This window comes from Haemaphysalis longicornis, unplaced genomic scaffold (assembly GCF_048455015.1).
Source record: "Haemaphysalis longicornis isolate Haplotype H1 unplaced genomic scaffold, Haemaphysalis longicornis Haplotype H1 scaffold_10, whole genome shotgun sequence".
NCBI lineage: Eukaryota > Metazoa > Arthropoda > Arachnida > Ixodida > Ixodidae > Haemaphysalis > Haemaphysalis longicornis.
In genome coordinates, this window is record NW_027526204.1 from 127,996,421 (window position 1) to 128,022,515 (window position 26,095).

Here is a 26,095-nt window from a genome sequence, read left to right on the forward strand (position 1 = left end):
CCCCACTTTTTCGCAACAAGTGGTATCGCAGTGACACGAAATTCTAGAGAGGTACATCCCAGCATGTTTTGTAGCTAGGAAGATCATTTCTTTTGCACTGTGAAGCTGAATGCTTAAACCATGCAATACGGGAAGCAGATTTTGCATTTTGTGTTTCAGTAGTTGTTTAATTTGCGTTTTTTTTAATTGGCCCGCAGTAGTAGTTCAAACCTAGAAGTTAGAATTGATGTAAACGTGAGATTGCAAAACAAAAAGAACTGCTTCCCACATTTTATTCTCCACTTCAGGTATCAATTCTTGCCTTTCTGGTAATCTTTTGAATAGTTTTCTTCCCATTGTTCTCAAGAATAATCAAAGAAAATTTTTAACTCTGAAACTAGTTATCGCACATCAAAACTAATTAGATATTTCAAATCGGCTAAAAAGAAAACTGAACAAGCCCATGAAGTTTCATCAAAATTGGTTGGAAAGCACACAAAAAAAGTTTCTAAGACCAGTGGGCCCGTTAACGAGGAAATTTTCACTCCATCACACCGTCCGATAGCATCTGTGGTCGTGGATCGCTGTAAGCCTTCAAAAATAGCATGCTCTGTTCTCCAAACAAAAGAGATTGGCCCCGAAAGTTTTTATTTGTCACTTTCAAGCGGCATCGCGGATGCTCGTTTTTTTTTTTTTTATTTCCTCAGCACATTGTATAGACCAATGCAGGGACAGGAAATACATGCGCGCACTGTTTTCCCCCATTCATGTTGATATCTGGTGGGCTAACATCTCTGGGGAGCCAGGGCATTTCGTACACTGGCTTCAGCTTGGATCTTTTCTTCACCGTGCAGACGTGGGGCTGGGGAGATGACTGTGGATCATTCACCGAACCTCGCTTCGGATGGCTATCTGGTGAACAGCGACAGCCATTTTGTTTCTGGTAGTTGGCGGCTGCCTTAGTGGTGTCATCTCCGGCGTTTGGAGACTTGTGGACTGCTGGACTTTGGTGTGTCGAGTCGAGACGCGCGCTTGCGCTTAGGTGTACTCTCTTGGGGTTCCTCCTTCACCTGCCTACTGGACGATTTTGCTGAAAAAAGTGAAAAACAACATAATGCTTAGAACTTTCCAAGAATGTGGAAGCCTAGTGGAGGCTTCTGTTAAACTTTGCAGCCGTGGCCATCACCCCCTCAGCAACCCCCTGTAAAGCAACCTCTGAAGCTTGTTCCACTCACACACCATGACCAGGAGCCGCCCCTATTGGCCTACCCTCACCTGGTGCTGTTGTTTCCCTTTTTTAGTCCTTTCCGAGAGCCCTCCTCTGACCCTCCTATCGCACTGCTGTTTCTGTCCCAGTGGGCGCTCGCTGCGCCTACAACCTTTTTGTGCCACCAATTCCGTCCCCCAACACGTGTGCTTGAAACAAATATCTAAGGCATTCCGCTTAGAAGAGTAAAATCCCAAATTAAAAATTCAGGAACAGTGAGTGCTTTGAGCTTGTTCTGATTAAACGTTAGTCGGAATTTTAGACGACGTCCAAATGCATGTAGAGGAAGAAATCACTAGGTTTCAGTAGCCTGAGTACGGTTCCACGAAGTTCTCTAACGTCACACGTCAGCTACGGCCAGAGTAAAAACAAGACAGGAAAGGACACTTCCTTATTATGGCAGTCAGATAACGTCACAAGCAAGGGACACTTCCCTATTAGGGCAGTCAGATAACGTCACAAGCACTTGGCACAGGTTAAGTTAGTGGCTTCTGTTGCGGGAGAAGAAACTGCACGGAAGCAGCCATCGGCAATCGCTGCGCCGTCGAAACTTGACGTGCGGCCATTCTTATCTCGTCCATTGGGTGTCGCTATCATTTCCTTTATCGTCGCAATAAAAACTAATGCGGACTGCAAAGTTTTGCAGCTGCGCGTATCTGGTCACTCGCCCGCACCGGCCGCAATTAGTGTTTCACCCCGTATATACATTCTTACTCCACGGCTACGGCTGAAACCTGTGCACTGGATAAAGCACACTCGAAGACAATGCCTTTCCAGCCCAGAATTGGTCACATACATCCCTGAAGAAGCCCATACATCTACCTGGCCAGCAGAAAAAGCCCACCCTTCGTCTTTTCTTTATCACTAAACAATTTACCTGATGATGATGAGCTGTCATCGTCGTTTGCCTTGCCCCTGCCTTCAGACTTGCGACCAGACTCTTTCGCCTTCGACGATTCGCCCCGCTTTGTCCCCGTTGGGGTACCATCGCCCTTAGACGACCCGCCGCCCTTGGCTTCTCGCGTGGATTCGCCCTTGGCTTCTGCTCTGGATTCGGCTTTGGAATCGCCCTTGCCCTCCGCTTTGCTGTCGCCCTTGGAGCCCTTGGAGGAGTCCCTGGACTGCTTGGTGTGCTTCTCGTGCGAGGTTCCTGCGTCTTGATGCTTGGCATCGGACTTTGCGTCCGACGCCTTCGACGACCTCGCGTCCGACTTGGACGACTTGCTGCTGCCCTCCCCTTTCTGTGCCTTGCTGCTCGCCGGAGGTGGTGGTGGTGGGGGTGGAGGCGGCGGCGGCTCGAGTCGACTAGACTTCTGGGTTGGCGTGCTGTCGTTTTTCACCTTGCCGTGCGCGTGCTCCGGCTTTATCTTGCTCGTGGAGGCCTGGCTTTGCTTGGGTGTTCCAGAGTCTCCTCCCTTCCGCGATGACGTGGGAGTGTCTGCTTTAGACTTGCCCCCTGACCTGCACCATTGTAACAATTCTCGTGAGTGTAGAATGCAGAGTAAATTGCACTACACCGTGGCAATCCATGCTGCTAGGACTCGCAGGGTAGTAATACCACATGCAGTCAATGCCCACAGAGAACGCAAACCTTAATCAGAGTTAGCTTTTCTAAGGGCCAGAGACATTTTTTAGGTTGTCGACGACTTCTTGCGCCAATCTGAGAGATCAGTCACAAATCAGTCACTGTAATTACCTAGCAAACACTGAGTCCCCGATATTTTTATGCGCACATTTCACGAACCAGAGGATTAGCAAACGGTGCAAAAGCACCGAATAACACCAACTGTAGCTTTGTTTTTGCTTACCTAGCTTTCGTATTCAACAGACAGAGAGCATAGGGCCCAGCCAGCAATAAAAGAAGTTTTTTGCAGGTCTTTAGATTGAAGCACACGGAATACCTATGACACAACGTAGCAAAACATTTAAAACAAAACAAAAATTACTGAGAGAAAAGGTGGCTCACAGGTTCATGTGCTCAAATGGAATTCAATTGCAGCGTATAGCATGCCCGTTCCCCAGTCACATGCAGTCATGCACCAACTTGCAACCACTTGTATGCCCGACTGGACACAAACGCGATTGAACAAGTACACCCACGAGTCAGACTGTAAAGCATGTTGTGCAACGCAATTTCGCTCTTACACGTCAACACATCACTAGCGGTAATTGACAGCGAGGACTGTTTCCGAGTTTGCGAGAACAACAGCAAAGTGCAACTCCCAAATCATGCAATGCACAGTGTCACGCGACTCCCTCAACTGCGTAGGTAGTTATGCCGGAGCAGCCACGTCAGTGGTCTCCGCACAAGGGCAAAGAAATTAGCAACACCCAACTTAACAACTGCCCAATTCACCGCACACTTGTTCTTGTCATGGCCAAACACCACACCAGCGCTGCCAGAAATTTATACAATTTATGTCTCCCCGAAACAACTAAACCAAACACAAATTCTTTTGGGCACCCGACAAGCCACCCATAACTGCAAAATGCTAGTACGCTATTAGGTGCAGTTAGGATGCTTGCCAGACAGCTTGGCAAACGATTCCACGCTCGTTAGGGAATCCAAAGCAGAAGCACTCAAAACCCAGGGCAAAGTGTCGATGAGTGTCTCGGGAAAAAAAAAAAAACAACAAAAGCTGGATAAGTGGGGTAGTTCCAGTTACGCATGCTGGCGTCCCAGGGTAGCGAGAGCCTTGCCTTGAAGCTGCCTCTGCCTCGCTACGCCTTAATTTGCCACCAGCGCTGGGGACCGGGGAGGACTTGGCCGCGTTCCAGTCGCCTTTGCCCGTCTTGCCACCGGTGGCTTCGGGCTTCTTGGATGCTGCAGAGTCATCTACGCGCGATTTGCCACCCGTGGAAGATCTGCAGGGGGGGGCACAAGGGAGATCTCCGAATACAGAACACCACCACCACTTTTTTCATGCCCCCCTGCAGTCGGGGAGGCTGCCAGGCTCGTGCAACGTTAGGATGGACAGTACGATACAGCCGTTGACACTTCACTTCGCAAAGCACGTACTGCTCAACATTTCTCCTCCCCTGAGGGATATTTATATGAGGAAATATTCACCCCCCGACAAACTAATTTTAACCCCGAAATGGGGTGGCTGTCAGAAACAAAACTCCTCTGACAGAGTACATTTCTGTTGAATAAACACAGCTGAGCCGTAATCTCCAAAACGCCCAAACTACTTGACAAAAGCCGGAAGACTTTCGTTTTGGTTTAGGACTTGGTGCGCACACAATGTATTCATTTCATGTGAAACCAAAAAAAAAAAAAAGGACGTACATGACTTTCGATTTCAGTGTCTCCCTCGCAAACAACGCTTTCAGCAAAGCAATCGAGCTTGCAAACAAGGAATTCAACCACACCACTCGGCAGGAGTTTCAGTCCATCCTTGTTAGGGAACCTGTTTCTTACAATAACAAAGCTATTTTGTGGAGAGCACACAAGTTGGGTGCAAGTGTCTGCCATGACCACGCAATAAAGTAATTCCACGGGAGCAGATCGGTAATTCAGGAGTTGATGTTAGCAACATACAAAATCGGAACGGCGCTACCAATCAACAAGTTCAAGCAGCAAAGACATTCCGTGGCAATAATAAGAAGCATATACTAGCAGAGCAGCCAGCCTTGATGCCTTGCTGAACACCGCAACCACTGTACAAGTGTTCACAGCACTGCACCTTCAAGGGATGGTGGCATGCAGCCCTACGCAAATGCTACAAATTAAAATACCGCGTAATAATTACCAGTAAAAGGGTAATACTAAACAGGGCCCGACAGTTTCTTTTAGGAGCTGTTGAAGGGCACAGCATGTATCTGCACAAATACACATTGTTCGTTGCATTACTGATTGCTTCTCTCGCAATATCTTTATGCAAGCAAACACAGCACATTTCAGCCAGTGGACACACATATGCCCACCTATACAATCTAATCACAACTACTGGCACAATAATAATGCAAGTTATGACGAAACCTAAAATAAACCTCCCTACTGTCCCAACCAGATATAACAAAGGAAAAAACGTAATTAGACTACCAAAACGCAAAAGGATGGGCTAAACAATGCTCAGAAAATTTCAGCTTTAATGAGAAACCACACACGGTAGATTAAGAAGCTGCACCGGTTGCACTCGTGTACGTTAGATGGCGCCAAAAATGTATTTCACGGCCGGCGCCTGGTACCTTTGCGTGGTTGAAGGTACACGGAACTATATAAACGTTACCGCATGTTTATTTGAGTTAAGATTTTTTTATACAACCTTGGGCATTAGCTGAAGCTGCCATTTTCTGCGTCATAACTCATCGAGGACGAGAGTATCACCGCTTTCGTACGATCGCACTTGGAAAACCAGGATAGAGTTTGAGCGGGATCGGGCTTGATCGCGATTTAAACTGTTCGTGTAGCAGCACCCGACCCATTAGGCTCGATCTGGATCGACTCAATTGTGATTTAAAGTGCCATTGTGACAAGGGTATAAGTAAAAATTTGCGTCGCTTAGAGGCCTTGTAAAATACAGACTTGGACAGCTTTTTGAAGGGTCACTGAAGCAGACGTCTCTTGACATTTCAGTCGAACAATCGTGCAAAGCCATCAAAACTGGGGAATTTCCAGGAGAATCCAGGAAACCTGGCCGGTACGCTATGGCCGATCACCATTAAGTTATGATATGCATTGACTTCAATGACCACCAAAATGGTCGTCTGAAATGAGCACGAAACCATCATCTCACCTGGCAGCAGGAGATGGAGCTCGCTTGCTAGATTCCCGGTCCGTCGAGCCCTTTTCTCGGCGCTTGGACAAAAGGTCTCCAAAGTCTTGATCCGGCAGCTTGAAGTCATTCTCAGGGTTAGGGAATGGCAGTATCTCGGATTCGTGCTGCAAATAGACAATTACCACGGTTTCTACACTCACCGCTTATTGGTGTCAGTGGCCATTCTGTGACGAACCTGAGTGAGAACAACCCGACTCCACAAGGTTTTTAAACTACAAACATAATGCCTTCAATGAGAGGTAATCTAGGCATACCACACAATTTAATGTAAACCATCCTGCCTGGGTTGTGGGTATTGTTATACAGGTAGGTCGAACTGCTAACATGAGCTCTTTGAAACTATAAACATCTGCGTACACCAGGCGACGAGCTCGCGTCATGCCTAAGCACTCAAATTTGTCAGGACCCTGGGCAGTAGGGCTAGCTTCGGCCGCACGTTGTTTTCTGTATTTCCCGGAAACGCCGAGGAAAAACACTGTCAATCCTAAATCAACCCTTCGACTCTCACCCGCACGCCTCGAAAAGAGAGCGCTCGTCGCAGGATCATAGCTGTGAAGTGCCCAAGGAACGCTTCTCGAGGTTACGACGACGACAGGTGGGCGGTCACACTTGAAGCGTTGGTTGGGAGGCCGACACTCACCAAAGCCGCCATGTCATACATAGTGTCGAGATGGTCCCATATCGTTTTTGAAGAAATGTCCTTGTTGAGCGATGAGCTGAACTTCTGGTGTATGCAGGCCATCTGGAAGTATCGATTGACCCCTGCGCAGACGGGAAGGTTTCATGGTTAAGAAAAACAAAAAAAAAATGAATGGATCAGACCACAAAAGCGCGTAGCTCGCAAAGGTGCAACCCCGCGTCCGTAGCACGGAAGGCGCTTAACGGAAAGCTAGAAGTAAAACGCTAAAAAACGCTCTTCAAAGAATGGATTTCAGTTTCATAAGTGCAACCACCTGTATCGGAACAACCTAACGCTTGAAAAATAAAGCTTAAGAAAGATAACGGGCTGTCGTTGTTTTGGCACAGTCTGTGTTTGTCGTCTATCCGGTCGCTTTGACAAAACAGGCACAAAGTACTGTTTCGATTGAAACGTAAGCGACAAGCTTTGTTCGAAATTGCGCTTACCCACTGGCTTGTGGCCTTTCATTGCGTGAAATAACTGCACTTCTGTGTCAACATTCCAGTCTAAAGTGTCCACAGGCATTTCAGCGCCGCCGTCTACCATCACCGGCAGTGCACTGCGGTAATGAGTGTTGAGTCAGTTGAGCTGCTTGAGTCGTTGAGTCCAGACAGTATCGTAATCATAGCGATACTTGTACAGGCAAAAAGTCCTTCATAAACACCGTTTTAATGCAAATTTACGACAAATATTTTTATTACGGCTAATTTATTTTTGTTTTTTGATGTAATAGTTTTAGAAATGGTTGAGAGTTGTTTTTTCTAAAGTACGACAGCGCGCCGCGGATTTATCAACTCCATTTTTTGTCATTCATTCCGTTCGTTCTGTTTGAGATCTATGCCGGCCCGTTCTACGCGCGTCTTCGGAATCTCTGCGCTTAAGCGTCTTCTGAGCTTAGTAGTTGTTGCCTTCGCTGAAGTCTTCCATCACGAAGAAAAGACTCACCCTGTGGACGTATACGCGTAATGTAAGGAAGCGTTTTCTCGATTAATGTTTGGGCGCCGGTTTTGACAATGCCGGCCATGCGTCCCGTGCCATGTGACAGTCCGCCGCATGCATTGCTCTGAACGCGTGGATTTTTCATTGTTCGACTTTCAGTATGCGTAGAAGAATCATCTACGTGAAGGGCGGAATTGTACTATATCTTCTGCACCAAACTTGTGCGTGCGTAATTACTAGCTCAAAAGGAGGAAAGACGGGACACTGCGTTTCGACCGCATCCTTATTCCGTTTCTTGAGTTATATGTTGAATATGTCATGCGCACCCTACCTGAGCCTTCCAATTTTTATAGGGGACGCATTGAGTAAACATTGGGTAATCCTTTGAAATGTCTTTCTTTTTTCTCTTTCATGCAAACACTGCGTTCCCCTTTGGCTTGCTGCAGCTACAGAACGCGTGCCATGGCCTGGTCAGGGCAGGCCCAGACTCAAACGGCCACAGAGGAGGACGACATTTGGGTTGAAGAACAATACGACGACCCTCCCCCGCAGCCGCCGCCTCGGACTTACGAGAATCGACGCTTCGGTGGCGGCGGTGACAACCGAGACCGGTGAGGGCCTCTGTATATGATTGTAAAAGCGCTGTAAAAACAAATACGAAGATTGTCTCGTCATCTTTTTTGTAGGGCTTGTGCAATCATGAGCGTATGCCAACTCGCAGCTGGCAGTTGTGCACCGCTGTTTGTTGGTGTACCGTAAACGCCGTAGATCGCGTAAATATGTGATTAGAAATAAGCGCTTGCGACTTGGGACAAAAAAAAAAATGATTCGTCATTCCGGCCTGCGGCAGTGGATGTCCTGCGAACCTGTTGCAAAGTCACTACGCGGGCTAATGGAGATATGAACTGTTTTTGTACTTAAACAAGAACATTATCATCCTCCTTTGCTTGCGCCTAGCCTTTTCGGTACGACGATCGTCAATTTTGACAGCGCGCCGCCGCTGGCCGTGCAAGTTTCCTCGCTTAGCTTTATTTTTTCTATACTCATCTTTTCATCTATGGTGTTTTGACTGTACACCCCAGCCTGGTGTCAGTATGTGTGCTGTTACATTTTGTTTCTACGGGGTGTTCACTCTGCAACCACGTGAACATGTATGGTAATGCTTTCTGACAAACTAGCTGAGCTAAACTGACCTGAACATGCATCTTTTCCTGCTGCATGTGTTGCCTTGGTCCTATACATAGCTTGCACTGACGTAACGACAGCTGGTGAACCGCGTTGACGGCAAAAGGCAGCGAACTCATCTGGTGCTCTTATCTCGAGCAGTGCTAGGAAAGCTGCGAGCTATGATGGCGTCACGTGCGAGCTATGTATTGACGTATGGTGACGAACTCGTCGTTTGGATGGAGGCATTGAAAACACTCGTGCGTTGAGATTTCGGCGCACGTTAAGGATCCCCAGGTAATCAAAATGAATCTGGAGTCCCCCACTATGGCACGCCTGATAGCCATGGTGTAGCGTTGGTGCGTTAAACCCTACAATCAATCAATCGCGTGTCGTTTGGGTGTTTGTGTGGATTTATTTACTAACATGCTTGACATCACTGTGGTGGAGACACACGTTGCCGGCAGGAACTTTATGATGCATCACTGTGTCTTCCGAACAGAGAGGTTATGATGCCACATTTCAACAATGTCAGTGGTCATTCTGCTACGTTGCCCATTCATGTCTCAAGAGGCGCAGTTACAGCTCCCCCCTCCAAATTATTCCTTGATGCTTGTGAAGCGTGGGATTGAGATGACAAGCCAGGCATGCATTATATTCTGTAGTGAGCTGCATTATCTGCAGATCAAGCTCAGGTTCTTTGTGTTTTTAGGCAAGCATTAAATCACTCCACCACCAACGCCAATCTTCATGCTTGTTTTTGGGTTGTATCTGTCCCCAGAATGCGCCAGACTGACATGTTCAGCCAATCATGAGCGACTTGCAAGAGAAATTCTTGTCTGTGGGCAGGACAGATGCCTTACCTAGCTGGCAAAGGATGTGGCACTTTTGTCCAGACATGCTCTGGCCTTGTGTGTGGCCTTTTACACGCATGATGCTACGAGTAACAGCTCAATGCAATTATCTAAATAGCCACAACAGGTATGTACAACATACGTGCTAGGAAAGCCTTGGGGACTCTTCATACAGCGGTAGCAAACAGCGTCAACTTTCAGCACCTCGTTCCAGGATGCAGAGTGTCCTTTGAAGACACTTGAAGTTGTGCTCATATCTTTATGATAGAAATTACGATGTTTTATCCCCACCTGATGCTTAGCTGTAGCTTGTGTAGAGTTTCATATGTTCACACACTACTTATTTCCCACCCCACAGCCATCCACGCTTGGCAAACATGCTGTGCAAGCGTTGGCTGTGGTCAGGTCCGTCGTCTGCGGTGACAAAAGCAGGGGTTGACGAGGGCAAAACATCAGGGGCTGCAATTATTGCAGCGTGTAAAAGAAATGCATTGCCCAAGGCTAATTGTAGGCCATAACGGTAGCATTGGAAGTGAGGCATTGAACAACACTAGAGATAGAGATGGTTCTACTAACCAATAGAATACCAGAGCAGCTGGGCGCCATGCGTGTGAATGCAGTCTCCAAGATTGCTCAGAAGCATCCGTTCATGTCGCCTTCCCCCGGTCAAGAGGCTGTCCCTTCTCCAAGCAACGTCCCACGACACTGCCAGTTGCTGGCGCTAGTCGCAGTACCAGAACTGGTTACCAGGGCTTGCCGGCCCGAGTGAACCTGTCAAAAATGGAGTGAGCTACCATCGTGCAAGCCTTGCAAGAAAGCCAGCCAAACTGGGTTCGCGTGAAAGTCGTGATCCCCACACCTGGTATTACTAACAACGATATAGGTTGTATTCACTGGAGAGGAACACATGTAGGCAACCATGTGAGTGCGCCATCACTGGTTACGAAAAGCACGCTGCTTCTTCTACAGCATAGGTGTATATGGGTAGCTTCTTGCTTATTATTAGTCTCCACAGCCCAAAACTCTCCAGCACCCTCTATGCTAACATCTAGCATAGCAAGAGGAAAGCTAGGAAACCATCTACACTACAAGGTGTCTCGCGCTCGTAAGGCAGTTTGGTTTCTCGGTTGTGTGGTGTGTGATTGATTCAGGTTTTACCGACGACTTAACTATAGTCTGGAACATTCGAGCCAGTACCAAATGACAGTGTGCCATCAGCGTTTTGCAGACGTTCTGCAAGCACGAGGATGTTGTTGTGATGCATGGGTTGGGAACGTTGCAAGGCTTGTTGCTGCGGGGTTTGTGGCATACCCGTGCCTCCAATACCAAAGCTTGCATGCAACATTGTTTGTGAAGTGGAAATGCAAGAAGGCATGGTTGTGCGTACCGCCTCACTCTGTGATATCGAAAGTTTCGCCGTTACAGTTTGCTTCCATTGCTCGTGATGAAAGCATGCCTGTTGGTGTGGTTTAAGTCTTCAACATGAACATTGCAATTGGGGTGAGTGCTTTACGCAATTTATCTTGCGGGGGTTGGGCCTTGTGTCCTATATGGACCTCATGCAGCCAGTGATGCAGAGGCGGTCGTGCATAGGTTTTACATTGTCAAGGAAAGATTGGGCATCATCCGATATGCCACTTACTGTTTACCGTAGTGACCATAGGGCTATCATGGTAACCGTCACTAAGTGAGTGTCGTGATGATTTGGTACACTCATAGTTTGTAGCAAAGTCTTCTCCTTAATTACTCAAGTGATTGAACTTTTTTTTAGCAAGATTATATATAAAAGGCAAAGGGGCCTTTGCAGCGGGCAAGCGACCAGGTAATGTCACACTGAAGACCAACGCCGACTACAAAGCTTCGTAGCTGTTGCGGTGAAGAGGAAAAGTTAGCAGCTCCTGATGGACAAAATGATAGCAGCCACAATGCATTCTGAAGTGATGTAGTGAAATGCCTGTCACGGTGGCTGCACAGTTTCTTCTCTTGTGATGTTATCTTGCTGCCCTAGGAAGTGTTGTTTCCCCTCTCGTATTATTCTTGCTTTGTCGCCTACACAAAGTAGAATGGCTGAGATTTTTTTCTTCTTTCTTTCTTTTTCTTTTTTGTTTCTCTCCCTGGTTTAAATATCCACTCTTTTAAATAGGGTTGCCACCTGCCCGGTTTTGACCAGTCCGGCCAGTTTTTTAGACAGTGGGCCGGTTGCTGGTCCGTACTTAAAACTGGCCGTCCTTGGCCGTTGTGTTGGCCATCGTCCCACGATTATTTTGGGGGTGGGGGGGGGGGGGGGGGGGCATTTTATAAACGTCATTTCACCAACTACGACAATAAGCGTGGTTTTACTTTTTAACGTTAGTTTAGTGAGTTCAGATGCAAAGAAGAGCTCTTAATGGGTGAAGTATGTGCGGTTACTTTTCAGTGCAGCACATTCAAAGCAGTAACCAATGTCTCGGTCACTTTTAGTACAAACGTTATGTTGATTTCCCACTAGGAAAGCCCTGCAATGAACGGTATTGCGTGTTGAAAAACGCAGCCTCTTTTTGTCAACATAAATTCAACCTTATATACCACGCACCCCCACCCCCAGGGCTGGTTTTCTTTTTGGGGGAAAGGTGGCAACTCTGCTTTTAAAGGTTTATAATAACGTTGTATTGCATCCCCAGTATATTTTTTTTTTCCCCTGAATTCCCGTTCCTTGTGTTCTTCCTCTTCTGCGTGTCCAGGGTATTTGGCCGGGGTCGCGGCAGCCGTCCCAATTATGAGCCCGCAAGACGTCCGTCAGAGGGCGTGCAGAACTGGCGTGCGGCGCCAACCGACAAGAGGAACGGGCCCTCCTCCGACAGGAGGGACGGTCCTTCCGACACAAGCTCAGAGATTATGGTAGTGCCTGCCAAGGACATCGGCAAGATCATTGGTGAGTCCCACGCTTTGCTTGCTGCCTTGTTCCTCAACTTTGTTCCTGGGCAGAACCCTGTGCTAAAGGCCAACTGCACTCCAGTTTCACCTCGACCAAATTTATTTTTAATGTGTAGTAAGTACCACCAAATCAGCTGGGACACAAGTGGTAGCCTCGTGAAACGACTTGTTAACCAGTCAAACGCATTTAAAAAAGCTCCGCCGCAGGCCACGCTGCACCTGTCGGCAGATCGCGTAAACAGCCATGACGCGCCTGTGACGTTCCAGCCGACGGGGGCTTCTTCCTCTGGCCAGCCACGCAGCTGGAGAACCGGTCGAGCTCTACTGCGAACGCTCCACCCATTTGCTGCCCCGTTCGCACGTAGAGCTTGCGCGCAGGATTGCTCCCGAGCTGCTAACCGTCCGGCCGCTCGCTGGTTGGCTGCAACGTCATTTTAATGGCCGCACTCTTCTTGGTTTTGGTTTCAAAATCGCCGATTTTTGCTGACCGCTTGCGGCGTCCACGCGCGTATTTCAGCTGTTGTATTTTGCATCTTGCTTTCTTTTTAGGCAGACTATACGGAAATAGTTTTCAAAAGGTCGAAATTTTGAGTGCAGTTGGCCTTTATTTAACTAGAGATCTTTCCTTCGCACATTGCACTGCATTTCGTGCAGCACCTTTGAAATCTGGAGGCCCTCATCAGAGCCTTCTATTTGACATCAAAATTACACGGCCAAAGACTGGCGCGACTCACGGTTGATATTTCTTTAAAATGAAGGCCACGAAGACAAAATATGAGTTTGGCTCCTTCCAGAAATCACATTGTCCCAATAACGGTGGTAGTAATTTTGCCACAAATTTCATACAAATAATGGAGATGTTCAGAAAAACAGATGAAGCAATGGCAATTTCCCAGCCACTTTTCCATGATGACGTCGCAGGATCTTGTTTATGCAACAGGTTACTGTTGACTGAAACCGCACCCTAGAAACGTGACTTGCTGATTGTAACGAGGCCTCTAGCTCTGCCTGATCGTATCACTTTACTGCTAATGCTGAGTTAACACACTTCTCTGTGTAGTTTTGGCGCGTTAAACCACAAAATCAATCAGTGAAATCAATTGGTGTGAAATTTGAGTTTTTCAGTATTCTTCGCACTTTCTTCTTCCTTTTTTGAAGGGCTAGATTTTTACAACTGAACAAAGTTGCATTTTGTCTTTATGGCCCCTTTAATAAACACCAGGGTGTGGACTTTTCTTTCGTAACCTGAGATTCCAAGGTGCTAGTCTGCCAGCGTGGCTAACCCCACGTTCCCGCGCACTCTTTTCGCTCGCCAAACCGCAGGCAAAGGGGGCTGCAACATTCGCGAGCTCCAGGACAAAAGCGGTGCGCGCATTCACGTGGTGCGCGACGACGAGGACGACGGCGGCTACAACAACTCGAACGAGGGCAAGGTCAAGATCTCCGGCACCGACGAGGTGCGCCGCAAGGCACAGAGGCTCATCGAGGAGCTCATCTATCCCCCCGATATGGCAGGTGAGCCACGATTCGGGGCTGAGTTCTTCAACAAGCACCAGTTGTAAAACTTTGCTCCAGAATCTGGGTGGTGCCCAGAGGCGTTGTAGGAATACTGTTTCCTCTTAGCCGGGAGAGAACTTCTATCAGGATTGGCCCCGTGTTTTAGTTTCGCCAAAAAATTGTTTTTTTGAACACTGTCTTGGAGCTGAGGGACAAAGTGCAATGTCATTTCTCCTGGGGGACAAAAATTACATTCTGCTAAACATTTGCTTAATAATGCAACTTAATAAAATAAAGCCTGCTTTTAAAATTAGGAGGCATAAATTCGGCAATATTTACTTATGTTTCTGCGGTTCTTTTCTTTTTATGACTTTATATTAACTCTCGATTCAGTCTGCATGCCAAGCCTCAAAAACTCTTGAATTCGTTTCCAGCTTGTTTCCGAGGCCTTAGAAGCTCTGTAATATTTACAGACCCCTGAAAATTGTTGAAATTCCGTTAATATTTCTTTTTAGTAAACATAAAAGCAAATTGAAGCTAGGTTGGGGCCGAGTGAGTGTTTGCTGTGTAATTGATCGTCTGTAAAAGCTAAAAGTTTGAGTTTTGTAACACGCTGCAAGGGCTTATTTGTCCAACTGTTAACAAACAATTGCGAGGGATCACCAACAATGGAAATGTCAGTCACTGTTTTGACAAGGGGTCTTTTCCGGAGGCGACTCTCTTTGATGAACCCGCCGCGGTGGCTCAGTGGCTAAGGCGTTGCACTGCTGAGCACGAGGTCGCGGGTTCGATTCCCGGCCGCAGCAGCCGCTTTTCTGATGGAGGCGAAAAGCAAAAACGCCCGTGTGTACGAGATTTCGGCGCACGTTAAAGATCCCCAGGTGGTCAAAATTAATCCGGAGCCCTCCACTACGGCGCGCCTCATCGCCTGCGTTGCGTCGGCGCGTTAAATCCTAAAATCAATCAATCAATCGACTCCCCTTGATGAAATGTTTGCTCCACACTGTTCTCATTTTTTCGACAATTTCTCGTTTCAAGCCCTGATCTTGTTCTGAACATTAGTCTTACTTGTATTTCTAACAGACATTGTGGTTCTTCAAAATTTACTCACAGAGTCTTGAAAACCCTTGAATTTTTGACATATGAACTAGCATGAGCCCTAAGCATCACTAACCCCGCTCAGTGTTTGCTTCACGTACTTCCCGGGTCTGCAGTTCGCCGTACTCTTGCCACTGTGCTGACTCGGACTGACACTTCGATATTTGTGTGTGGGCTCACGTCAACAACAAATTACGGTGTATGCTTTCTTTTTGTTTCTTCTCTCAACATCCAGCACGTTACGCCAAGAGGGAAGGAGACCCAAATGAGGAGCAGGCAATCCCGTTCATCGACTGGGCCAAGCTTCTTTCCGAGAGCGACGAGCACAATAAGAAGCGCTGGGCCTGTGAGTGCTCTTGCCGCCTTTACTTGAGCAAGTGGGCCAGACCAAAAGCTGTTCTGACCAAAAGCACTGCTGTGGCTGCTTCTCTGATGGAGGCAAAAAGTGAAAACGTCCGTGCATCGAGGTTTCGGCGCAGGTTAAAAGTTCCCCAGATGGTTGAAATTAATCCACAGCCCTCCACCATGGCATGCCTCATGACCCAGGTGTAGCTTTGGTGCATTATATTCCACAATCAAATAAATTAAAAGCTATTCTGGGCGATTGGGTACTGTATTCAGCCGATTGTAATTTTCACCCTATTTATGTTACCAAAAAAAAAAAAGACCCCGGTTCTTACATGCACCGGACTGTTGCAAACTGAGGAAGGTTAAACATCTTCTACATTTATTGCTGGCTGTTTCGTACCAGAAAATTTTGCAACGTTACAATGCACGGGTGTTCAAACACGATTTGCAACAACATGGTCGCTGGCAGCGCGCTGCGAGATGACAGCCGAGTAGCGCACGCCGCCGTCCGTTCGTTAATCATGCTATCACTTCTTGAGACACAGCAGCTATGCACTGTGACCGAGACGGCTGCAGTTCGCGCTGTGCACAAATTTCGCAGTAGGGAGTATGGTAATCGCCAGCGCAATTTTTGTTAACAGCACTGCTCTCTTCGTTGCAGCTCTCCCGCCAATCATCAAAAACTTCTACACTGAAGCCCCTGAGGTAGCGAGTGCGTCTCCAGAGGAGGTGGAAGCCTTCAGGTGGGTTTCCGGTGTTCCCCAAACTGTTCGCGTCAGTACACTTCGCTTTCTGAACGGTAAAGGCCAAACAGTTGTTGTACTTGATTCATTACAACTATACCTAATGGCAGCTACATAACGACACTTTTATATGGTTCATAACTGGCACTGACCACCATTGTGTACAGTTAAACCTCGATATAACGAAGTCGTAAAAATCGGCACTTTGCTTCGTTATAATGAAATTTCGTTGCATCGAAATTCGGTACCTACCAAAGCAATCATTCCTTTATTTCCTCTGGAAGTAGTCCGTGACCTTCTTTTGCGTCTGGTTTGACATCAGATGTGGCCTCACAGTGCGCTCATAGGCCCACAGGGACTGCATTGCATCATGCTGCCCAGTCGAACTCGCGTAGCGCCAAAGCACGTCAATTGCATCAAGCACTTCGCGATTGCTTGGGGCTTCAATGTCCTCGGCATCAGTGTCACTGCCTGGGTCCTCCTGCGTGTTTCCCAGCACGTCCTGCACGATGGAGTCGTCTGTCACTTCCTCGGTAGCGACAACGCAAGAGTCGGCGTAAAGGAAGTCGTCCAGAGTGACACCATCAGGAACGGCCCCGTCACTTTCCAGGTGCCTCCATGCTTCTTCAAGCCCCACCTGATCGTTTTCCTCAATCAGTGCATGAGCAGCAATCATAGCTTCTTCACTGTCCTCAGCGCTGTCGCATTCTTCGGGGGTACTTGCTGTTCGAGCCAAACCATGCTCAAATCCGGCTTTCTGGAAGCAGTTGTGGATCACTTCCTTAGATGTCGCCTTCTAGGATGCAGAGAACATCTCCAGAGCTTGAAAAATGTCCACCTTGGTGGGCCGTTTCAAGCGGAGATCGAACAGCAGCTTGTCGATCAGCCGCCGACAATACGCGCACTTCACGCTGTTGATAATTCCCTGGTCAAGTGGTTGAACCAACGAAGTGCAGTTCGGTGGGAAAAATTGTAGCTCGACGTTTGTCAGCTCCACGTCATTGACGTGATGGGCAGAACAATTGTCCACCAAGAGGCACACGCTGCGGCCGCCACTCTTCATCTCCTTGTCAAACTCCCGAAGCCAGTCACGAAAGATGTCACGGGACATCCACGCTTTCTTGTTCGACGTATCTTGCACTTCCAGCTTCCGAGCGTTCTTAAAGCACTGCGGCTTTTTGCTTTTTCCAATAAGTGGCACCCGCTTGTCGCTGGCATCCATGTTGACGCACAGAAGAGCCGTGATACGCAGCTTACTCTGCTTACCGCCGTGGCACTGATCCCCTTTCAGTGCTAGCGTCCTATTCGGCAGCATCTGATAAAAAAATCCTGTTTCGTCCGCGTTGTAGACTTCTGATGGCTGGTATCGCGTCAATATTTTTGGCATTTCATCTCCAGCCAAGTAGCGGCTTCAGGCGCGTCGGCTGATGTTGACTCCCCGCACAGCACACGTCCGACAATCCCGTACCGGGCTTTGAAACGGTGGAGCCAACCACTGCTTGCCTTGAAGGAATCTTTGTCGAGCAGGCAACCAAAATCCTTCGCTCTCTGCTGCAAAATTGCACCACTCACTGGCACATTCTGTGCTCTGGCGTCCATAAACCAGGAGAACACGGCCTTGTCTATATCCTGGTATGTAGCCGTCTTCAGTCGCTTGCGCTGGAAGCCCGTGCCACATTTTGCAGAGCTGAGAATCACGTCCTTAGCTTTTAAAATTGTTGACAGCGTACTTTGTGATATCGCGAATCGAGCTGCAACGCCTCTCTTCTTTTCCCCTTTCGAAACGGCTTCCAGGATCGCCACTTTTTGCTCAAGTGAAATAGCTTTCCGCTTACAGCTACTCATGGCGGCGTTGCACGCGGGAAACAAAAGCAACGAGAGAACGCACCAGGCGATGCGAAGTCACGAGAAAGGGGGAGACCACTTTGGGTGCTTTAGGTCGCAGCAAAGGAGCATGGGGGGAAGAGGTATGCAGCGTCGCGGCGGCTCGGCCGAATCCTGCACCGGGTGAACGACCACCTCGCGGAGACAGCGTGGGCGTCACTTCGCTACGATTCGTTGGATTTCAAACTTCAGCCATCGAGAATCCTGATTGGAGCGATTCAAACTTCTCGGGGCTCCAATGAACTTCCGGGGGTACAGAAACCCGCCCGGAGGCACTTATGACTTATCATCGGCATTCTTCTGCGGCACTTTTCGGAGGCACCGAGTGGAGAGGTGCTGTCGCCTTTGTGCGAGCCATATAACATTTGCTTACCCTTGTACATACTGCATATAAATGTTGCTTCAACTTTTCGTCGACTCGAGAACTTCATTGCTCTGCACTACGCCGCGTCGATAGCGGACGGATCAAGGCAACGTCGCTACAGCGGTGGCTGCGCTCGGATGGCCAGTCGCAAGAGTGGTGGCTGCGGTGAGCGGGCCCAGTCCTAACAGCGGAGACAGCGTCAGGATGGCTGATAACCAACATCGTTGACAAGCCGGGATGCGAGTCGCAACCTTGGTGACTGCGGTGGGATGCCCATTCGCAGCAGCGGGAGGATTTCGCTGCTTCTCCCTGGGAGGCCCGGCCGCGTGGGTTACTCGCGGCAAAGTCGCTCGCGCTGCCAACACTTTTCCCTCAGATGTCGTCACGGGGAAATTGTCCTTGTGGGTAAATTTTCTTCAAGTTCAGAGACTTCGTTGTAATGAAATTACAGCAACATTTGCTTCGTTATATCGAGATAAAATATACATGGTTTCCAATGGGAATTAAGTTGTGTATGTCTTGTAACTTTGTTATATCGAGAATTTCATTATATTGAAGTTCGTTATATCGAAGTTTAACTGTATTGTACTGAATTGCGGTTATTTCATCATGATCGTGAATTTTCATCAGTTTTTTTAACGTCCTCGTTTTTTTTTTGTTTTTTTTTCTTTTTCCCTCAAAAACACAGATATTGTTCACAAGTATCAGCTGCTAGAGAGCAAGCTAGTAGGTTTCCTTGTTCCCATAGTTGTAATTGCTGCGCTGCCAGTCCTGTTTTCTCTTGAAGGAGGGACATGGGGATCACACAGCAAAAGTGACCAAAAAACTTTTTTTTTTAAGTCAGCATTTTTAGATTGCTTGTTTTATATTCTACGTGTTGTTAAAGATTTTCCACTGAAAACTATTGAGAAGTGCCAAAGAAAAATATATCAGCTGAGGTGACGAAATATTTCCGCAAAATGACTAAAACGTCAATTTTCGGAGCACTGTGTCTCCGGGACGGCTACACCGGCACTACTATTTTAATATTATTCAATCGGCCCCAAGTAACTTAAGATTTCTCACTTGAATATTTTCTTGCATTATTTTCTCTTTTTTGCTACTTCGTTCACGTGTTTGCGCTTCGAGCATCCAGAATTTATGGACTGCAGAAACACTGAGGCTTGCTAGAAGTGGGGCATAAACGTGACTGTGATTATTTCTGACCCTTGAAATAATCGGCTGCTTCATAAAAACGATGCATTAAAAAAATTACGCCCACCTCCCCTCGCGGGAACCCTGGTGTGATGGGACGCTGAGGGGGGTTCAAGCGCAAGCGGAGAGCAACCGTCGACCGAAAGGCCGCCGGAGAGCGGCACACCGGTTATATGCGCAGCGCGCCCGAAGGAGAAGAGACCGCGGAGAGAGAGAGTACTGCACATGCGCAGCACCGCCCACCGGCGGAGTGAGAGCGCGCTGGGCCGCACACCCGCAGATGTTGAAAGAGAGTGTTCGCTCTCACCTGGGCACGCGCCAGCGCCAGTGCGTCTGCCACGGCTATGACACGACACAATCCAACACAATCCACTTTAATCCAAGCCAATCCAATCGAATCCAATCCAATGCCCCTCGCGAGAGAGTGTTCGCTATCAGAGGGGAGAGGGGGTGAGCGGAGGAGAGTGCGGACGCACGCAGGAAGGACGGGGCTGCCGACAAGAGATGCTCTCAGCGTCGCATCCAAAAGGCACATGCTACTAAAAAGGTGCGCTTACAACGCCACATTCCAATTTTGCTTGTCTTTGAAGGAATTTTCGTCCACAGCGTTCGTCGCAGAGATTGACCCGCTTGGAGTACAACTATGGCTTCGAGTGGCAGTTTGGGGAAACAACTGAACAACTTGTGTGTATAACTATTAATAATTACTATTAATACACCGAATATGCTGTATAACTTATTTAATTACTAGTCTTAATAATTTGTATGAAAAAACAGACAGCAATAAACTCGTTTTAATCCTGTCCAGAACACAAGTTACAATAACAAAAATGAATGCAGCTAATGCAGCGAGGCAGATTGGTAGAAACTATTTTTTTTTTTCACCCATGCAGAATGTGAACCTTTTGTGCCATATATGGACGCTATCGAATGACACCAACTAAACAACTCCCAAGTTCATTTGTCATTGCGGGAAACAATCATTGGCAGCACGCATTTCTTAAGGAAGTAGAGGAGTGGGGGACCCGGAATAATTTTAAAACACTAGTTCGCATTTTGAAACACGGGAAATGTAGACTGAAAGTGCAGAAATAGTACAAACAAAAATGTGTCCGCTCATTTCACTTTTTGAACCGCAGTGATCCATGCTTGCTGTCTTCCCTTTTGAGGCGGTTTTGCAGGGATTCTGCAAAATTCCACGGTGGATTCTTCTCTCTCGACTTCTTGTTACTATTGTGGCAGCCGATCTCGCAGCAATATTGGGGGTTTGCCTAGGCACCACCTTAGACATCGCGAAACGATTGCGGGAGCGTCCGCTGTTTCGCGCGTTCCCCATCCGAGGGAGGTGCCCGCCCGGCTGCGTCTGACAACCGCACGTGTTGCTCGGCGTCCACGCTGTCGCACTCCCCAATCCATTTCTGTCTTCCCACACCGCCTGAGGCACCAGTCTTACTTATGAGTGCGAACAAAGCGGCCACTGGCTGCACGAGCCACTCAACCCAGCACGTAGAAAGCGCAGCGAGAACTCCCCCCCACTCCTGGGAAAAGACAAACCAGCCGCTTCACGATAAAATCAGCGCTGCTCTCACTCCGCAAACTTGAGCTTCGCTTCCCTATAGAGGAAAGTTGGGATTGCAGAGAAGGCGAAATGGTGAGGGTACTCGCTGTCAGAAACGAGAGGGAACACCTGATTGCCACCCCGGCTGTGGTTTATTCAAGAAGTACAATACCAAAATGAAGCCAGAGGCATCGAGCTGCAGCCATCGAAAACAAAATGGGCAGTGAGAAGAGAATGTAGCGGAAGATAAGGGAGAGAAGGAGACAGGGGGAAAGAACAGGCCTAGAGCCACAAGGTGAGGTTTAAGAGTATCGGCACTCTTTTCTGTCATTGTTCTATGCCGCCGACAGCGGCCATTGGTCGAACCGCGTCGCGTGACATTTCTTTACCCCGGGCAGACCCATGGGCGCTGACATTTTGGTGCCTCTGTATTGCCGCACGCGCACTCTTCGATAAGTCGTGATTTCCGAAGCGCAGGGCGGCTGTGTGACACGTTGAGAATGTGTTTTCAAGCCCCCAAACAGAGTAGCGATGCCGTGCTGCCCTGTACTGGGCTGATTCAACTGGCGGGAAGGTGGAAAACGCCTGCATCGCTTCCCGCTAAGAAAGAACGACAGCGGGCTAGCTTAACTAGCCTTTAGCGTAGCTTAATTAGTGGCTCTAGCGTAACCTACAGCCACTACATTAGCTACGCTAGCGTAACCGAGCCTGACATCATCGCACCGGCGCGCTGTCTCTAAATCTTCGAAAAGTAAACACAGCTGGCTTGGTTGCCAAGCGGCGCCCGGACCGATTCCGCCCGTCAACGTCAGCCGCAATAGGGCGCATAAAGCTGGCCACCCAGGCGTCAGGCACCAAAATGGCTGCCGCCGTTTGTCAGTGTCGTTACTCTTCAGCGTAGCTTATTTAGTGGCTCTAAACAGGCCTGGAGAGGGTGAAACGTTCTGTTTGTTCAGAGCAGCACCTCTCCCGCCACTATTGGAAACGCCCCAGGAATACCATTGGCGGGAGAGGGTTGATACTTTCGTGCTTGTGCACAATTAAGGCCGCACGGCCGCACCGAAACTCCCGCCTCAAGTCCACACCGCGGTCGGCTGCTCGCGGCTCACACGTCTGTATCACCCACACTGGAGTGATAAATGTGTACAGATCATCCGAATTTTGTACATTATATAAAATGCATTTTGGTTGGGGAATTTTGAAAATTCGTGTCGCAACGAAGTTCGTATCAGTTAAAATCATATCACAGAGATTCCACTGTAGATAATTTTTTATGTCAAAGTTATGACCAACTCAGTTGTGTACTACTGGCTGCGGTGAAAATAATGTTCTCTGTAAAAGAATGAAGGGTGTAAAAAAAATTTTAATGAGTACTGACACCAATTTTTCGTCTTAATATTATTGCACAGTTCGCCTCCTTTACTCATCAGAATACCCTGGCTGAAGTATGAGTGGAGTGCGACACGTGGAACATACTTCAATTTGATCTGATTTACCGCACCGACGGAACAGTCCGCGGAGCGGTGCGCAGAAAATGTCCAAGCGTGAGAGAAAAAAGTGACATAGCCGTCTGCCTCCAACGCTCGACAGAAACTCGTGACGTCGCTTCACGCGTGCGGCCTGGCGAGCGGCAATTGGGCGCGGGTGCGTTCGCGAAGTGATACGGACAGCTAGAGCAACAGGCATTAACTGCTGCTCAGAAAAGCACACTTGCCAAGAATTAAGTTCCACACGCGGGAAAGAAGCCGATAATAAAGCCCAACATTGCAACAGAAGCCGCCATCAGGTCTTTTATTGAAAGCGGTCATCAAATTTCCGCTGCAATGCTAGGCCTAATGCCTTCAAGCAGCTCATCCGCTCAGCTCCGGCGGCGGGGCGCTCGAAACAACTCCTCCTCCGGCCTTTGCAGTGTTTTGACGTCCGCACAAAACGGTGAGGTCATTCCGAGGATCTGTCACCCGCTCCCTCCGGTCTGGAAGTGCGGGAAACCAAAACAGGCGATATTCAGGCCATTTAGTGTAATTAATTATCGCGCGCTCGAGAATTTAAAGTGCTGTTTCGGGTTCGCCAGGCCGTTCAACATTAATGAAATCAATAAAAAAAGCAACATAAAGTTTTGGTGTCAGTACTCCTTTAAGAATGTCGTACCCTGTAGTTTTCTTTTGATTACAACTGAAAAGTATTCAGAACTTCCTACGATGTGTCAATTTCTTGCTGGGTTTCCATGAGTGGGCAACGTATAAACCTCTGTAACACAAAAACTACTGAAGGTGTCATCATAAAATTTTTAATTTCACTATTTGGAGTGCTTTCTAGTAAGCCTACCAAATTTCATACTCTACGCCGAAAAACAAAAAAGTTTGCTCCAATCGCCACTTCCCCCCCCCCCCCCCCCCCCCCCAATTCACTTTGGTGGATTAGAGGTCTTTATTTTGCATAGAAGCCTTCCCCGGATTTTGAGGTTTTCTTCATCAGGTTAGTCAACTAACTTTCTTCTTCTCCGTTTCACTCTCTCCCATCTGCAGGTTGGCTAACAACAACATTCAGGTGCACTACCTGGGGGAAGACGGCATACCGCCGCCCGACATAGCCACCAACCCGGTGACCACGTTCGAGCAGGCGTTTGCCAACTATCGTAAGTGGGCCGTGTCTTCTTTGTTTTTCCCTTGGTACTATTTTCAAGTGCTGGTGGTTTTCGAGTTAATTAAAGGGGCCATGTAAACACAACTTTGTTCAATTTGAAACAACTAGCTTTTGGTAGTTCACTCAACTCCGTTCGAGCCACAAAAGGCTTTTACGACCTAAAAAATGTATGCGTACGCATGCAAACATGCACCTCTCTTTTCTGTAGATGTTTGGTGCGAGATTTATTTACTCAAAATACAACTGCCAAAAGTCTGTAACTGGCTGCTAATAACGTCCACACTCGCGAAATAAGGCGGGAATTCCTTCACTTGAAGTTTCTTCACCACTTGTTCAGCAATAAGCTTGGTTTGCAACGTTGTTCCTGAGATTACTTTCAACAAGAACCTGTCACACTGTCCATGACCCTTCTTTAACCCCATTTTCTACCACCACTAACAACCTTCAAGTTATCATTTTTCCTTGGCATTAAGGAAGAGTAGAATTTGTTACCTGTCGCCGCACTTTCAGCTGTCGAAAACTTGGAAGCATATTTTCACCGAAGATCCACAGTCCCTAGCTGATGCTATCTTGTTGTTGAAGGCATCGTTGCCGGTCCTGTGCGTTGTTTAGCATTTTTTAGACTATAGTCTTTCTAGGGCTTCTTAAACATGGAAATTTTAGTATGTCTGTATGTATGTATGTCTGTCTGTCTGTCTGTCTGTGACTCGATTCAGCCACTCGGCCAAAGTGAAACGTGCTGCGTAATAGTCTTATATACCCAACGCAAATCTAAACGTGCAAGTCCGGTGTCAATGTTTATACTTGTCAACATTGTTGAACAAAAACAAGATATTACGCAAATATGAGGCTGGAAATGAATACATAATCACTATTTTCAGTGTTCCTTTGTTAAAGAATTCATGGATGCTTGGTTTTTGCGATAGCAAATGAAATGCTACAAAAAAAATTTATTCCGTCACCTGCTGTTGCCTGCACCGCTAACTTCTGGCTGCACAAACGGCAACAGCAACGAAAGGTTCCACTAGCTAGGTTTCACGTTCTGCTTGGAATGCACGTGGAGTAGGGCAACGAGGTTTATAAACGTTGTAGCAGGGTGCCTCGATTCATGCGCGTCTCCACCGTGCGGCAGCGCTGGCATCGAGGCACCTAACCTGGAACAGTGGAACGCGGGAAATTTAAATTGGCCTGAGCAAACCTCTAGCGTGTTATCTTGAGAAGAACGAGACTGGAGAAGAACCGCAGGAGAGGTGAGCGGAAAAGAGAAGAAAGACATTTACTTGCCAAGGGCGCCAGTCGACTATGGTCTTCCGTCGACATTTGCAACGCAAGGAGCAGACATGCGGCCATCTTTTGTTCAGCCTTTTGTGTTTTTAGTTTCCTTGGCACTGCATTAATTCCTTATGTTTTGAAGTTCATGTTGCTGTTTGTCTTTTTACCCTGTGTTTTTGGTTCATTATTTTCGCACAGAAGTGACTTGTGTAGAGTCGTAGTTGTCATGCTTGTCTTTCCACTCCTGCTATGGCTTTCAAGCCTGCCGCATTGAATAAATAAAAAACAATACTTAAATAACCTGTACAGCACCACGTATATCTACACGTGCTATACCTTATTTCATTGCAAATAGTCATTGCAATGCTTCCAGCTTTGCCTACCCATGTAATATTCTAGGATACAAAGGCCTGCCAATTTTTTGGGCTTTGGTAGAGCAGAGAGTTGTGCACTCTGTAGTGTACATTTGCTTGGAAAGCTGTATCCTAGTTTTTCATTGGTATTGGTTGAGTGCTTTGTGACTGGTTTTATTTTGCATTTATTTGCAGCGGAAATTCTTGACGAGATCTACAAAAACAAGTTCGAGAAGCCATCGCCAATTCAGGTAAGCACTTGACAGCACTTTCTTTTTTATGCAGTGGGTGTATAAATGTAAAAGGGAATTACTTAACTGTGTTCTTTTTTTTTTCTTTTTTTCGTGTGGTAACTTGTGTGACGGCACCATATAATTGCTTTACTACCAACGATGACCTCACATATCATTTGCAATGCAGGGAATTAGTCAGCAGTCCAGTTGTCTTTTTGTTCAGGTGATATTCTGGCACCCACTGAGTGAGCTCCATAGCGCCTACCGTAGCTAATTTGAGTGGCACGTTTTTGGCAAGAGTAGCCTCAAAACACTTGGCTATATTTTTTTGC

The 26,095-nt window shown here is 47.5% G+C and overlaps 2 protein-coding genes across 3 annotated transcripts in view; one reads left to right on the plus strand and one right to left on the minus strand.

Moving 5' to 3' along the window:
* Positions 1 to 592: 592 nt before the first annotated feature.
* Positions 593 to 7,395, minus strand: LOC144159292 (uncharacterized). 2 transcript variants are annotated; one of them, XM_077690690.1, is made up of 6 exons: positions 7,153 to 7,395; positions 6,668 to 6,789; positions 5,986 to 6,131; positions 3,947 to 4,111; positions 2,124 to 2,707; positions 593 to 1,069 (listed from the first exon to the last, which is right to left on the minus strand). In XM_077690690.1, exons 1-6 carry the CDS (start codon positions 7,250 to 7,252, stop codon positions 948 to 950), a joined length of 1,239 nt encoding a protein of 412 aa, XP_077546816.1. In that variant the 5' UTR covers positions 7,253 to 7,395; the 3' UTR covers positions 593 to 947. The 2 variants fall into 2 exon arrangements, with proteins under 2 accessions (XP_077546816.1, XP_077546817.1); XM_077690691.1 differs by lacking the exon at positions 3,947 to 4,111.
* Positions 7,396 to 7,510: 115 nt separating this feature from the next.
* Positions 7,511 to 26,095, plus strand: part of LOC144159291 (putative ATP-dependent RNA helicase DDX43) — a 36,650-nt gene continuing 18,065 nt past the window's right edge. Inside the window, exons 1-8 of the mRNA XM_077690688.1 lie at positions 7,511 to 7,673; positions 8,092 to 8,256; positions 12,384 to 12,574; positions 13,900 to 14,091; positions 15,407 to 15,517; positions 16,181 to 16,262; positions 23,788 to 23,897; positions 25,726 to 25,781. Of these exons, the coding sequence (XP_077546814.1) occupies positions 8,108 to 8,256; positions 12,384 to 12,574; positions 13,900 to 14,091; positions 15,407 to 15,517; positions 16,181 to 16,262; positions 23,788 to 23,897; positions 25,726 to 25,781 (891 nt within the window). The 5' untranslated portion in view covers positions 7,511 to 7,673; positions 8,092 to 8,107. The remainder of the gene's footprint in view (positions 7,674 to 8,091; positions 8,257 to 12,383; positions 12,575 to 13,899; positions 14,092 to 15,406; positions 15,518 to 16,180; positions 16,263 to 23,787; positions 23,898 to 25,725; positions 25,782 to 26,095) is intronic.